The sequence below is a fragment of the Danio rerio genome, chromosome 16 (genome assembly GCF_052040795.2).
Source record: "Danio rerio strain M-AB ecotype USA chromosome 16, GRCz13ab, whole genome shotgun sequence".
Lineage (NCBI taxonomy): Eukaryota > Metazoa > Chordata > Actinopteri > Cypriniformes > Danionidae > Danio > Danio rerio.
The window spans coordinates 37,055,081-37,072,433 of NC_141036.1; the positions used below are offsets into that span (position 1 = coordinate 37,055,081).

Below are 17,353 nucleotides of genomic sequence, written 5' to 3' on the forward strand. Positions count from 1 at the left end.
TATTCTCGTTGTCGGGAGCTAAGGTTATCACGCTGCCATCGTCTTCTCGCCCAAACCGGAAGTCTATGAAGCTGATTTCATGTAACGTTTGTGACAAATGCTGCAGTAAGAACTTTCCCAATGATTATTTGATGCATTTGTTGTGGGGTTAATTCAAGCCTTTCTGCAACGATGAGTCACACACAGTGTTGTTACAAAGTTCACGCACACACACACAAACACACAGCGGATGCACAAACACACAGCAAGCACGTTTACCTTTGTACTGCTTTTGCACGCAAATGTGACAGGATACACGTTATCTACTGCTGTATGGATATCCGTTATGGTAATGTACTAAATAAGTCTGATGTAACAATCACACACCGGGATTGAAGCGTCTTCTTTTATAATTGTACTGACATGCGGCTGTGGTGATGAATTACAGAGATTTTACCGTCTTTAACTTTCTTTTTTACAAATATGCACTGTTTTAAAAATGTTTTAAGCTTGTAATACTCATTCTTCATCACATTTGATGATGATTGATGATCACAGCGAGCTCAACAGATTTTTTAATCCCATTTGCTTTGCGCACGTCCTGTCTTGTGGATATGATTATAAGCATTACTTCAGAGACATGGTAATAAGCAGCAGTCATTCAATTCGGTGGGCGGGGAAACCGCACTCCTATGTTAAGTTGCAGTGGGCTTAAAATGGGAGGGATTTGAATCTTAATCTAATATTTTAACATCAGGAAATAAAAATAAAAAATATATTTATTGTGTTTTTATCACTCTAAAATGACTGTGGACAAACTTTACATACACACAGTTCTGTCCAAACAGCTTACCACTAAACATGATTTTCATCTAGGGTGACCTTTAAATAATATAAAGCAGTTCTGCAAGACTTTTACTGAATAACCTATATTGCACTTAAATAAAAAGCCAATAAAAAATCAGTTAAAAGAATTTTTTTTTTTTTTGCATTACCATGACAACACAGTGATGCTATTGACTATGGCTGGAGGGAGTTTTTTATCTTGTGTTTTGGCTGTTTTTCTTATTCAGTGGCTGAAAATTTGCTGCTTAGTGAAAGTTTAACAAGATTCTGAATTGTGACAACAACACAAACTATAATGAGAACAAGCATGCCTACTTTCATATAATCGTTTCGCAAATCAAAAATTAATATTCTCTTATATTTTAGATAGTCAATTCAGTTTAATGAAATAGTATCTATAAAACCTCAGCAACATAGCATCTTCAATTATCGCACAGCTGTTTCCTCACTGAATTAAATATATCCTTATTTTTCAGATTTCTATTAAAATAATTATTTAATTAAAAAATATTTTCATATTTCATATTGTAAGCCGCGAAAATATTATATACTATTTCTACTATGCTAATGAAGGACTACTGGGACATTCCAGTCAAACGAGGAGTCCTCCTGACGTGGTGTGAGTTCATCAAAGCTCGAATACACATCTCTGCCATTTGCTTACAGTAATCAGGTGCTTTTCACCATAGAGTTGAAATCAACAGAGACATTGATGTATTTCAATATACAATCTATTTACTATTGTTGGGTCATGGCCTGAGGAGAGTACTTCTCCCAAACTTTGTCTCTTCAACTTTGTATTCATGTTTAGCTAGTTTTGGGGATTGGTATTTTACTCATGTTTCATGATGCTTTGCTCAGGATATTATAAGGAAAGGTGACAGTTTATCGGGGAGAATGGCTTTTACTCTGTGCACAACGGTGCGTAGCCTCATTAGCTAACAAAGGCAGTTTCACTGTCTTAGAAGTTACATAGAAGTTCATATGTGACAGCTTCACTGTTTCTATAGTGTATTCATTTGTTTCATTCTACTGTCTGAATATGTTAACATGTAACTTAATAAACAACTTCGCCTGCTTTAAAGCGCAGAGATTCAGAAGTTAGTTCAGAATAGCAGCATAAGCTTCAAGCCTTACAATATTAATTTAAATCTATACAAATAAAATAAACATAAAACTAAGTATAATAAAAGTATGGCTTAAAAGATTGTAAAATAATTTTTAAAAAGTCTTTGTAAATTAATACTTTTTTCATATAACATAATAACTATATTATTTTATTATTAAATATATTTTATTATTTTCTAATCAAATTTAATGTGTGCTTAAATTCACATTTTAACAGGGGAATTAATCACAGCATTATTTAATTAATTACATTAAAAACCTTAATCAACTGACAGCCCTAAGCCACATATATAGTAAAGTTTTGAAAATGTGTCGGTAATACATACCGCTCCTCTTCATCTGCCTCTGCCTCCTGTCAGTGCAGTTTTCACAGAGCAGCTTGTTGTTTCCCATAAGCAGCTCAATAGAGGTAAACTGATGAAGGCAGGACTGGACAGAGCACTCTTTTGAGCTGGGGGTGTAGCTGTGACAGAGGACTTGAAAGGCCCCTTGATGGTGTTGACGGTCTCTGTCCCGGGTCTCACTCAGCTCCTCTTGGCTGTGGCTGATGGGTAGAGTATCAGTGGATGTGTGAACCAGGCCCAGTTTAGACACAGCGCTGACAAGCTGCTCCACAGCGCCGCCCTGCTGGGGCCTAATGGAGGGTAATGGAGTGGAGCTTGGGTTCGATTTTAAACTTGGATTGTGTGTTGTTGTGGATAAAGTTGTGGTGATTGAGGTTTTATCTGATGTGCTGCTGTGACTGGACACTGATGGGATTCGGGGAGACCATTCACTTTCAGAGGCCTCACTGTCTGCATCGTTACTGCTGTCCTGCAGGTTTGACTCTTTTTCACTGCAGTCTGACTGGCTGCCCATTGTATCAGTCCTGTAACTGGATAGGCCACGGCCAGCCACACAGAGATCCTCCTCTTGACGGCTAGAAACAGTGTCTGGGCCTCGGTCATCATGAGACGTGGACGAATGGCGGCTCTGTAGCTTCTGAAAACAGAGTAGAAAAAAAAAATTCAACACCTTTTAATATACTTTAAGACCTCATAACCACTTTAGGTTTCAACTGGAAACACTGGCGAGATTTTAATTGTACAATATATTTACTACATATTAATGTAAGAAACTAATCCAAAACTAAAACATAATTCATATACTGAATGAAAATCTATTAAATCTAGCTAATTCAGCAGGTTGGTGCCTATTGAACTGCAGAAATAATGGTGTTGCCTTGGTTACTGAAGTAAACAAAGCAGCGTGATGTCACATCTAGCAGGTTTTATTGATTTCATAAACTACAGAGCATCCTGATATTTGCAGATTTAATATATGCTAACTTTAGTATATGAACATGCATTACATAATTAAAAATGCTATAAAATTTAGTTTTTTTGCAAATTAGCATTTAAGACTTTTTAATACTTTATAAGGGCCTTAAAATTGTCTACATTGATTTATCAACTTTTAATTATTTTTGAAACCCTGCGGATAGCCTGTAAATATATGGTAACTGCAAATAGTGAAACGGGTATATTTGCTTTTGAACTCTTTATTCATTAAAAGAATCCTGAAAACAAATCCTACTATGATTGAAAAACTTGAGCTTGGACCACACAACTAAAGTTTTTAAATTTGGATTTATAAGGAGTCCTAGGAGGGTAAATAAATAAACAATACATTAATGTATGGTTTGTTAGCATAGAACGATGTTTGGCCAAGATACGACTATTTGAAAATATGAAATCATGAAGAATTTTAATTATATATTATAAATATATACTAAATATATTATAATAATTTAATCTAAATATTTAGAAATTTACCTTTATAGTTGTGTAAATTAGACTCTTAGCTATTCATATTAGCAATGAAAAAAATGGTTTTAATATAACTACAGTAGGAAATTTATAAAATATCTTCATAGCACATGATCTTTATTAAATAATAATTTACTTTACCTAATAATAATAATTTAATAATAATAATAATATTAATTTAGTTTACCTTACTAATTTACTTAATAACTCTAATAATATTTGGCAAAATATATTTTTGGTTTTTGCCAAAAATTTGCCCATACAACAAAAGACCACAGATCACATATAGATTTTTAACAACAAATCTCTGATTTCATATTCGAAAGATCACAAAAGAATAAATTACATTATGAAGTACATTATTGGTCAAAATTTTGGGGTATGATTTTTTGTTTTAAAATAAGCTTATTCTGCTCAGCAAGGCTGCATTTATTTAATCAAAAATACAATACAAATGATACAATTGTGAAATTTTATTGCACTATTAAATAACTGTTTAAAAAAGTAGTTTCTATTTTATTTAAGAATTTATTATAGTGATTTTAATGATGAATTTTTTGCTTCATTACTTTAGTCTTCAGAGTCACATGATCTTTCAGAAATCACTCAAATATCTGGGAAAACTATTTTGTAACTTCAAAAAGCCCAGCTCACCAAATGATTCATTATAAATTAATTTTTAAAGCTTATGCTACCCCATACCTGTTATTTAAAATAAAAAGAAAATCAGAGTCTTTTTTTTCATATATGTAACAACTCTACACAAGGTACTTGTATACATATGTTCTGGGAATGTCCCCAAATTGCATTATTCTGGTCATGAGTACGGGACCTACTATCAGAGCTAATGGAAACTCAGATCCAACGCAACCCAATGCTTTTTCTCATGCTGGACGATTCATCACTCTCCTTATCCATCAACCAAAGAAGGATTTTGTCAGTTGTTCTGACTGCTGCAAAAAACAATCCTAAAAATCTGGATCCATCTGCTCTGACTGATCTATCCCGGAAGCTCTATCTACTGGACGTTATTAGTTTAGAATATACCACAGCCAAAAAATAAATAAATAAATAAATAAATAAATAAATAAATAAATAAATAAATAAATAAATAAATGAATGAATGAATAAACAAACAAATAAATAAATAAATAAATAAATAAAATAAAATACAAATTATTATTATTATTACTATTATTATTATTATCATTATTATTATTATTATTAATGGTATAAGTAATAAAAGCAACAATGACTGGAGTAATGATTTCATTTGAAACTATATAAAATAGGAGAGCAGTTATTTAAATTTTTAATAAATATTTAATTGATCAACATAATAATTTTCTTGAAAAAAAAATTAAAACTGACCCCAAACTTTTGACCTGTAGTGTATATTCAAAAGTAAATCCGCAACAATATTTTTCCGTATTTTACTTTTAACTGTATTTATAATTAAATAAATGCAGATAGGCAAGGAGAAGAGACTTCTTTCAGGAACACAAAAAAATTTAACTGAACACAATCAATACTGTATAATTTGTGTTTTATTAATACTCATGGCTCCGCTCACCTGTCCACTGAGCCTCCTGCTGTTTCGATTGGCCTGGGAGTGGGCAGCTGAGGAGTCATCATGGGAGGTCAGACTGTCTTGTTCCCGCCCACTTTTGCCCAGTCTAGCAGGGTTTGTGGGCTTTGAAATCTGTAAAAGAAAACCAGCAAAACCTCAACAAATGATTTCACTCAACTCAACACAGCTCATTCACAGCAAGGACATATTATTATTATACAGGAGAGAAAATAAGAAACATACAATTGTTGAACAATAAATTAAGGCTGGTCTCACCCTTTCCTCAATGATGGGAAGAGAAATGTCAATAAAGGCTTCCTTCACTGTAGAAATCTATAAGCGAAGAACATAAACATGAGAACACAACCATAACACAGTTGAATTAAAAGAGTATTTTTCACTATGAGTTGACTAATTATTAATTTTATAATTGCATTTTATATAAACAATTAAATGAGATGTTTTAGATGGACATGTATGAATGTTAAAATACATCTGAAACTATAGTAAACATCTGAAAATATTTTTAAATATAATAAAGGGATCTAAGATGTGAAAGGTTTTTAACATAGGTCTCAAACTCAATTCCTGGAGGGCCACACCTCTGCACAGCTATCCTTCAACCCTAATCAAACACAGCTGATAGGGCATAGTATAAGTACACAAATTGGGACACAGCATCCTAGTTTTGAACACCTTGATTAGTTGGTTTAGATGTGTTTGATTAGGATTGAAGCAAAACTGTGCAGAGCTGCGGCCCTCCAGGAATCCAGTTTCAGACCCATGGTTTTGAAGCATCAAAGCCAAAAAGAAGTTTAATGTAGACTTTCTTTTTTAGCTATGCAATGAAACTTTTGAGCTAAAAAGACTGATCATAGATAACACAAATGATCAGGAATTTAAAAAACGTACATGTTCACACTCTTCACACATTATGGTGCTGGTCAGCTCTCCGACAAAGATTCGATCAACAAAATTTAATTTCACTCCTTCTTTTCCATAAGCTGTAAAGCATAAAAATATCTAATTAATATAAACACCATAAAACAGATACTAGTAAGCAGAACGCAATTAACAGACCATTTTCAAATTCTGATTTAACGCATAACTATTTCTAGAAGGTAAAGAAAGCAAGCAGTCACTAGATGGCACTATTGTTTTGAGTGATGTGACGGAAGCAGAGCTGAATCACCCTTCACTTGTCGTTTGGTCTCCTCGTCTGCAGTCTTCTCTGTGGGGTTGTTAAAGGCTTTGAGGATCCCCGCTTTAATGCGCTGTTAGTGAAAACACAATGGCATGCCACTTGGTTAGATAATAAAGTGGTCACAAAAAGCTCCATTTATCATCACATTCAAAATAAAAGGAGCACAGTAAAAGACTTCCGTCTTTAAAGTGAAACACTGCAGACCAAAACTGTTTTCAAGTTTTTCTATCTATTAGAATTATCATAAAAACACATTATAAGTTTATCTTAATGACACTTTATCTATTTGTAAAAGAACATTTCAATTATACATTTTTTAAGGGATTTCTTTTATTGGACTGCACCATATATCTTGACTTCAGCAGCACTTTATTCATATCAATATTCTGAAAGCTTTTACAGACAGAGATGTTCATGCATACATTGATTATCTACATTTTATTACATCAGTTTGCAGTATTTTCTGAATTACAGAATCCACAATATTTAAAATTGCGATAAAATTTATGTCAAAAACAATGATAAGCTCTGCACTTTTTTACTCTATTTTAATCTTAAAGCCAATCACACAGCAGAAATGTGCAACAATGAGAATTTCAAGTGTGTTGATATTAGATTAAATAAATTTTCAGCCACCATTTAATGGACCCTCTCATTTTTGTGGCTTCATTCATTGTTGGGGACTTATATAAAAATATCTATCGATATAGTTCAATATGGAAGATTAATACTGTGATTGTTTGCCATATTGCTCTATTACAGCATCCATGAACTTTGAATGTTACTTCATCCGTGGTTCAGATTTGCAAATGAAAATTTGTTCATATTTATAAAAAAATAATGGCCATTTGCATATTTAAACATAACATTACAGGAAGCCTGTAATACAATATCCCCAATTCTTCATACAATTAATCAACTAGGAGAGTACACTGATAACTGTTAGTTTATTTTTGTTACCACGTTTAAATGCAGTGTCTTGATGTATGTTTTTTGATTTTCTAAAAGAAAAATTCATATATAACTTGCATAATCTCTTATCCAGAAAGAGACTTGCAGATCTTGCATATGCTTTGTATTTTCTTCCCTTTAATAACAACAATTATAAATGGTAAAAGATGAGGAGCTACAAATCCTTTAGAAGAAGAGATTTAGACACATAACATCACTTTTAAAATGAAATTTGAAGAAAAATCTCCACAATTTGGTAAAATATACACTCTCAGAAAAAAGGCACAGATTGGTAAAAATAATGTTCCTTAAGGAACGGTTTTGGAACTTTGTAAAAGTTGTGCCTTATGCTATAGAAAAGAGCTCTGACATGATACTGTTCTGTACCTTTTATGGTATTGAAATGAAGATACACAATTGTTCTCATATAAAAGGTACATACGTGTTAGACAACTCCTCTATTACAATATATATGAAAATAATTTTGACTGGAAATGCAAAGTGATTTTATGAATAATTTCCATATTAAAACACAAATCATCATTTAAAAGCATATGCATAAAAAACTCATAAACATTAATTATTCAGTTCTTTAATACAAAACACCTGGTACAACAGAACTATAGGTATTGTAAACTAAATATTTAAGGCATTTTAATAAACGTTTGGTAAGCATTTTCTGATAAATACATTTTAATTTCATTAAAGCCCCGCATATGCAAAGTGTTCATGCTGACATTTCAGTATTGTAAAACTAATCACACATTGTGCAAATCTCGTTACAATACTTTTGCAAAACTCTTTTTCTATTTTAAAATTCAGTAAATTAAATTAACTTCTAAGTCATTACAAAGGTATTGTGATAAACTTGGAGAAAAAGGTATAATATTGTAGATAGGGAAATGCATTTCTGTAACATTTTTGTATAAAGTGTTTTGAAATGTTTAGCAAAAAACAAATCTTTTGGTTTATGTTAAAGTATTGTTTTATTTGTTATTGTAAATGTAAAAGGTGCATTTACACAAAAATAAACTTTTCTAAAAACATTGTTAAAAATGTATTTGATGTTTTATATTTACTGAAAATAAATCGATGCAATTTGAATGGAACAAAATGCCTTTAAATAGTTCTTAAAGGAACACATTTGACACTGTTAAGGTACAAAGTGTCTTGTCACTGTAGTGGTACCTTCATGAATCAGATTTGTACCTTTGATGAAGGTACAAGGTTGTATCTGCAGGTTTTAAAAACCAAAGGTACATTTTGGTTACCCATGGTACAAATCATGTGCTTAAAGGTACAAACTGCATTTGTACAATGTAGTTTCTTTGTCTTAAGGTGCAATAAAAAGGTACTGCCTCAGTGACAAGGGTTTCTTTGGTACAACATTGTACCATTTATTTGAGAGTGTACTCAATTTACTACAAATTAGAAAAAAGTATTCAGTCTGTGTTTTTAATGAAAAAGATTTTCCATGACAAATATAGTGTGTACTGTATCAATACATTCTTCAAATGTAGGTGACTCAAATTAGATTAACTTTTAGTGATTACTTTTTTACTAGCTGCCAAAAGAATATTATTATTATTATATTAAATCTTTATTAATCCATCCATCTAAATGACGTTAAAGCAACCTCTACTTGAAAAATTCAGTCTGAATTTTAATCACTTTTCGGTATGGTGTAAATTTCTGAGAATCCCCCAAAAAAAAAGCTGTACTTAAAGTGGTCGTTAACCCAAAAATTACAATTCTGTCAACATTTCACTCAACCTCGAGTAGCTCAAAACCTTTAAGTTTCTTTATTTAACTGACCACAAAAGAACATAAAAATACAGGAAATGGGTCACCATTGACATCCAAAGTAGAAAAAAAATTTTTTTCAAAAAATCTTCTTTTGTGTTCAACAGAAGAATGAAACTCAAGCCGGTTTGTGCCAGTTGAAGTTTGAGTAAAATTATGACAGTTTTCATTTTTGGGCAAACTATGCCTTAAACATAAACAAACAAAAATAAGTCAACCATTTTTCTCCCCCGCCATCAAAATGGTTTACCCTTGGACAAGCTCTTCTTATATTCTTCCATCAATTTTTTATTGTGGTAAATAAACCAAAGCAAACGCAAGGCCAGGCACATGTGTACAAGGTTGAAAAGTAAATGTGTGCTTCACATATTTGACGCAGCATTGTATATGCCATGTATGTGTGGGCTCACAGACGAGTGTCCCAGTGGCCGTAATGAGAGGTGACAGAAGACACAGCAACAGTAAAGCACCAATCAATAGATAATTGGCCGTGGTGGCCTAGTCTCCCCCATTGTCCTGTCCCCACGCTCGGGACGGCCTATTTAGGTCAAAAGCCTGGTTAATCCCTCTCCTTCAACCACTCAAACCCCCCAAAACCCCCCGTCTGTGTCGGACCCTGCTGCAACACACACTAATTAAACACACAAACACACACAGCCTAAAATAACTAGGCCACCACACTCTCTTCAGAAGTTGAGCTCACTTGAGCGCCCCATTCGCAGCACTTTTATTCAGCGGCTAATTGGTGATAATTCATTTATGTTAATTAGCATATTGTGAGCAGTGATCCTATTGGCTGGTGAACATAAATATTGTTGTGTCTGTTTAGTGATTCGCTTAAGGGGCCTCAGCTCTGTTACAACATTGAAAAGAGATGTAGCATTTTGAAGCGTGCTTTTATTAAATGGATTTCGTTTGTACCGTTGACAATCAGAGATTAGGCCTTTTAGAACATTTAATCAGTATATAAAAAATCTATTTATATTTAGTGCTCAGCATAATTGAGTACACCCTATTTTGAAAATGAATATTTTTATCAATTTCTCAGTAAAAATAGGCAATGTAACAAAACTGACATATTAAACAGATATATTTATTTAAAAAATATTTTAGTCACCAAACATATTTAGAAATTGAAAGATAATACAATTAAATTCAAGCAAAACATTACAAAAAAATTACAACCTACTAAATAAAAAAAAAACTAATTCCATTTTTTTTCCTTCTCTTGATTTTTGTCTTAAATTTATATTTTATATTTCTCTATAACATAAATTTGGGTGTACTAGTTATTGTAATTATTATTTTAAGTCATTTTGTTAGATAAGCTCCAGATTTAGCTTCAGTATTGACTAATGTGTGTGCTTTTTATCAGAAAAATTAGTACACCCCTCATAGATGTCTCTTTGAAAATAAAATTTCTTAAAGGATGCTGTACAATAATATATTTGTGCATATTCATATACATTAGTGTAATTAGTACCAAAGGCAAAACTGGAACTAATCTAAAAAATAAAATAAAATAAAAAAAACGTAAGATCACAGTCCAAAAATTAGCACACCCAAATTAATGTTGGGGGAAAATACTAAATAAACTTTTTATAAACAGCAAATATTAAGAAAATCACATTTAGTTGAATTGTTTTTTGCAATAACTTGTTTACATGTATTATCTTTCTATTCCTAAAGATGCTGGATGACCCATAAACTCTCGTTTTAATGAGTATGATTGTTTAATTAATAAAACTGTTTTGTTTAAATGCTCAAAAACATTGTCTATATTGTCTATATTCACAGAGAAATTAAGATTTTTAAAAAACGTGTACCCATTCAAGCTGAGCACTAACTATGTTTATATATGTGTGTGTGTGTACACAATGATATACGATTTATTATATACCTAGATTTATTAGGTATTGGTTTGAGCAAAAAGCTAATATTTGTTTTATTCCATGGTCTGATTACATTTATTTCAATTTTTAAATAAAAAATGTTTTTTTTTTCTGCTTTGTCAGAATAACAAATGTTTTATATCTTCATTTGCTGGGATTTGAGTCTGATAAAAATACATAAAATGTATAAACGTTGGTAAAAAAAAAAAAAGATGATGCATTAAGATGATGCATCCTTGCTAAATAAAAGTATTAATTTATTTCATAAACATGGTGACATACCTCTGAATTACTACTAGTAATACTACTAAAGTACATATAGTTTTATAACAAAATTTTAAAAATACTTTATTATTTTGGTAATTACTTTTCAATTCATTACAATGTTCACACTGCAGGTGAGTGTGATGACAAAAATGTCTATAACCTTAGATAACCTTGGATAAAAATATCTCAGTTTCACGGTATCAAGGTATTGTGATAACAGCTATAGAATACGTTCTTTTTAAATGTCTTAGTAAAAAAACAATACATTTGTCTCCATTAAACACAGCATACAGTATTTCATTTAATATTTTTTTTTCAATTTGCAATTAACAATTATAATATTTTGGAAAAGTAAACATGTCAGGCTAAATGGTTAAAATAAATCACTGAATTCTGCTAGCTTCAGTAAAAACACATACACATAAAAAAAACCTTTTTGCAGTTTTAAACTCTTGACTTTTCAAACCGTGGTAAACCTTAAAACCGGTTATCGTCCCATGCCTATTATCAATATACTTCCCCAGTTGATTAATTCCATGATGGATTGAGAACATTGAATTACAGGCTTTCTATAATGCAAATTAGCCATTATATAAGTATATGAACTAATTTCCATTTGCAAATCTGAACATTAGATGGAGTCAGATTTAAAGTTTGCAAATGCTCTAATTCAGAAAGTGCTGCAAAGTGCAAACATAAATAATTTTTTTGTATGTGAAGAATAGAATCTAGATAATCAATGTATAGAATATATTTTTTGCATGAAACAAAAAGGTGCCAAATGTTTATAGTATATTTCTTTTCAGACAAAATAATACCAATTTTTAAATATATAAATAAATATTTTGTGGCATAATACTGATTTACATTATATTAATATTTGTTTGTTTGAATATTTGTTTATTTAATAAAACAAATAAATGCATACCTAATAAATCAATTTAATAAAAATAAAAAAACTGAGAATTGTCAAGTGATCTATTCATTTCTCCCATAGCTGTAAATATTTCAGACAAATAAGTTGATATATCAATACTCATACATGCAAGTAATCAATGAGGGGGAGCATCTAAAGCAGATTGTGTGTTCTCCCCCGCTGCCTACCCACAGTGTGGACTGAGAGAGAAAGAGAGAGAGAGAGAGAGGGAGAGAAAGAGAGAGAGAGAAGGAGGTGGGGAAGGACCTCCATCACAAAGCCTCAACAAGCAGCTGACTGTTTCCCAGGATGCACAATAAGGCCAGTCGCGCCACTTGCAAGGTTCCTAAGTGGCACAACTGTCCACATTCACAAGTCTGAATGGGTCTGGCTGGCCCTGGGGCTCAGCGCCTGATGCTGCACCCGCTTTCTTAGGGCAGTTAAGGCCACTGGTGGGGATGTGTGGGTCTTGGCCCCTGGCATGTCCACATTTACAGACCCACTAGCTGTATTGCTCTACAAGAAACACCCTATTAAAGTATTATGTATTTGCCTGAGAGAGGTCAATGTGCCAGTGTCAGTTTGCCCTGTGCTGTGACCGCTTTAGATTATATATGAACTCTAAAACTCTGAAAACAAGACCCCCTATAGACCTGGTTTTAATTTCCGTTTGTGGTCAGTCCAACTGAAACCGAAAGAAGATATATGGGTAAACACTGTCTAATAGTGAGTTAAAGGTATGCTCCATTCTTTTTTTGTATTTACAATCTGGAGCTTATTTGTGAGAAAAGGAATGCTGCATTTAATTATTAGGTCCCACTTTATACTAAGTGTCATTACCTAATACAGTGCTCAGCATATATAAGCAGAGCCCTCACAAATCTATCTTTTAAATTCATATTTAGAATAGGAAGCTATACAATATTATATTTGTGCATATACATTAGATTAGTCAGTACTGAAGCAAAATCTAAAGCTTATCTAACAAAATAACTTATGATAACGGTCCAAAAACTAGTACACAATTTAAGAAAGATGAAAAATCAAGAGAAGCAAAAAAAAAAAAAAAAAAAACAAACAAAAAAAAGAACAATTTAGATCAAAATTTGGAGGTTTTTTGCAATATTTTGCTTTTTTAATTTAATTATTTTATCTTTATCTGTATTGTCTGAATTTGATTGTATTATCTTTCAATGTCTAAATATGTTTGGTGACTAAAATATTATTTTAATAAATATACAGTATCTGTTTAATAAATCAGTTTTGTTGAAATACACCAAAATACATTGCCTATACTTATTGAGAAATAAATACAAATATTCATTTTCAAAATGGGCTGTACTCAATTATCCTGAGCACTGTATGTACTTCCACTGAAATTAATAATTCATCATAATGTGCAAATTGTGTAAATACATGTTTTTAACATTACACTTATTCTTTATTAAACACCTGCATGTAATTACATTTTTTATTAATTTATGTAATTACATTTATAAATCGCACTGTTGACCATCCCTTACACCTTAACCCACCCTTAAACCTACCAATAGCACCAAACCTGTCCCTAATCCTACTCATATTCAATCTCAAGGGCACCAGAAGTGTTCTGCCATACATGAAGTAGATTGTATGTACATTTTGATGCAAGTACATATTACAAGCATGTGATTAGCCGAGGACAAAAAAAGAAAGAATACAACCCCCAAAAGACCCCCCACCCTCTAAAAATTTAAGTTTCATTTTTTGTTTTATCAGTTTAAATGTTTAGCAGTTTAATAGTGACCTAAATGATATTTAATAGATTTATACTTTGTACCTTATTGGGGGCACCTACAGTGAAAAATCTCCTTTTCAAGCTGTTTGGACAGATATATGTGTAGGTATAGTGTATAGACATTTATATTGGGGTGATAAACACACCCAGTGCTTTTTTTTTTTCAATTTAACAACATAAAAACAGTGGACCAATTGAAGTGGTTTTCAGACTGACCGCAACATGACGTAGGAGTGGGGTCCCCCCCGTCCACCAAATTAATTGACAGCTGCATATTAACATGTCCAGGTAGTCACGTGTATAATCATATCAACAAGACAGGACGTGCGCAAAGCAACTGGGAATAAAAGGTCTGTCCAGTTTGCTAGGATCATCAATCAATCATCATCAAATGCGATCAGGAAGAGTGAGTTTTATAAGTTTAAAATGTTTTAAATAGTGCATGTGTGTTATGAATTACAGCGATTTACTTCAGCCTTACTTCATCACTACAGCCGTGTGTCAGAGCAATTATAAAAGAAGACACTTCAATCCCAGCTTGTGGACGTTATATCGGGTTTATTTTGTACATTGACGTAACAGATATTGGATACAGCAGTGGATATTAACCTGTATTCTGTCACATTTGTGTGCAAAAAGAGTGCAAAGCTAAACGCACGCGCTGTCTGTGTGTATGCTTGTGTCTGTGTGTGCGCACGTGAACTTTGTAACGACATTGTGTGAGACTCATCATTGCAACTTAACACAACAAATGCATCAAAGACTCAATGGTAAAGTTCTTACTGTAGTATTTCTCACAAACGCTACGTGAGATCTGCTTCCTTTAAGGGAGGAGATTAAGTCATGCAGAAAGGCACATAGAAACGGTGGGCGGGGAGGACTAGCCTTAAAGGCGCAGTACAACAATACCGCCCCCTGGTGCAAAAATGTATAAAATTTAATCTTATAAAAGGTATAATAAAAAATCTGATGGGTGTTTTGAGCTGAAACTTTACAGAGACATTCCGGAGACACAAAAGACTCATATTAAATATAAAAAAAAGTGGTAACCTAGGCGCCCTTTAATGTCGGGACCAATGACTGTAAAAAATATGGACGACGCGACAGCCCTTTTTCCCATTGAACGCCTTGAGGGCAAAACGCCTGCTTGACGGGCACAAACTGTCGCAAAAGACTGCTGAAATTGGAGCCAGACATGCGCAGAAGGATTGTCTGATGGAGCCAGAGGAGGAGCCGCGAAAATGAGCAGAGTCGAGCTTCCAATCAAACGCTTTATGTAAAATCAACCACGCCCCCCGAACTTCTCAGCATGCGTTTGCTGTCATATCAACACAAACGGATGTAATAACGTTAACAAATATGAGGGGTTTATATATTCAATCGCGCCAGCTCCAGGCCGCAGCGCATAACTTACTCGCGGCGTCGCGGGCTGATTCCGGCTCGCATGCGGCAGCGCCTGCTCGCTCGGCCGCCGCATGTGGCTCGATTGACTCGGACTGGAATCGGGCAGTGAGTCCACGCATCCGGAGTAGGTCCAGCAGAGGTAACATTAGTCAGTCTGAGCTCTAAGAGATAAGTCTCCGGCAGGCGAGAATCTAGCCGGAACTGTTTTGTTATCTGGGTGGCTAGGCGTGTATCAGCAAACTAATAAAGCCCGAAAAAAGCCCTGAACTTAGCGAATAAACAGTGTTCCACCAGGATCATGTATGTCAGAAACTGTAGTTTACTGCTGAACTCATTTTGTCATCGTAAAATAACACAGAAATCGAATAATAACATTTCAGTCTACTTCAGTCTTCTGCCGAAGCTCAGACGCCGCGCTTTGAGAAACTGTCAATCACAGCTGTCAATCACGATGACACGCCCAGCATTAAATTACTGCTAAAAACAAACTGTTTACAAAAATGAAGATCTGCACCTATTTCAGCACAATAACCAGTGCCTTAATCGACCAGAACTATCTTTCAGGACATTTTATTGCAAGTGTAATATTTTTTTTTATTTGGGCTCAAGTCTCCTTCATTAACACGGAGGAGGCGGGCTTTATGACTTGTACTGCAGCCAGCCCCCAGGGGGCGATCTAACGGCCGAAACCTTCACTCAAACGTAGGCTTGCGGCACACTTGGTCGGGACAGATTCACACACTGCCACAAAATGGCGCCACTAACTCAATTAGTTCTCTTGTGTCCACATAATATAACTTTCCCTGTAATTCAGTCGACTTTATTCCAACATATTAAATAAAGTACTAGTCATTCAACAATTCGAACTGTAAATTATTAAATAAAAAAAACATTAAGTAAAATTCCACCCTGAAAAAAATACATCACTAATAGGAGTTTATCACATTCCCTTTCCTTTGGCTAAGTCCCTGTTTTTAGGAGCCTCATTTTAAATATATATTTTTTTAAATATGTAGCATCTTGTGACACTTTCAGGTGTTAAATGTGAGGTGCTACGCTGTAGCACTGAATAAATGAAGAAATTAAAACAGATGACTTACAGAGATTAATAACAAATGTGCATCCTGTAGTTACAATGTACACCGAACGCACGTGGACATTACATACAAATGTGAGTGCGAAAAAAGTGTGCACTGCCTCTTGCATACGTCTGTGGCTTCGTCACATTGTAGGACTACACAATATCGGTATGTTATACAGAGTAGTTAGGCCTACAATTACAATCCTGAAAGACATCTAGAATGAAGCGAGTCGTCTGCTTTGATATCGATGGAGAATTATTATTAATATTATTATTATTATTATTAATAATAATATTATTATTATTATAATAAAAAGTACATTTGTTCAAATAAATAAACTTATTATTTATTTACAATAAACTGTTATTATTGAACAAAGAGCATTTTGATCTACTGCACCTTCATAAAAAAGTTAACTTGAACTAATTTGCATTTGTTATTAATTAATAAAATGTTAAATATGTAATTCTGAATTTTATGCAGATACACTACTTTGGTATATATCTTACTCCAACCTTAGTTACAAGCAAACGGGTCTTAAGTTAATCTTTATTAATAGAAGAGAAGGAAAAAAACACGATCTCACACACTCACCTTTGTCTCCTCCACTCTCATAGAGTCCAGGAGGTAATGCAGCAATTCCTGACTGTCCTGCTGCTGGTAACCCTTAAAACGAGGAGCCCTGCAAACACACACACACACACATACACACACAATGAGCTTCTC

The 17,353-nt window shown here is 33.4% G+C and overlaps 1 protein-coding gene across 1 annotated transcript in view; it reads right to left on the minus strand.

Annotated features, from left to right (window-relative positions):
- The window catches only part of usp45 (ubiquitin specific peptidase 45), a 58,299-nt gene that overhangs the window by 11,004 nt on the left and 29,942 nt on the right, over positions 1-17,353 (minus strand). The window contains 6 exon segments of the mRNA NM_001423966.1: positions 2,280-2,934; positions 5,335-5,463; positions 5,608-5,664; positions 6,244-6,335; positions 6,524-6,605; positions 17,222-17,309. Coding sequence (NP_001410895.1) covers positions 2,280-2,934; positions 5,335-5,463; positions 5,608-5,664; positions 6,244-6,335; positions 6,524-6,605; positions 17,222-17,309 — 1,103 coding nt within the window.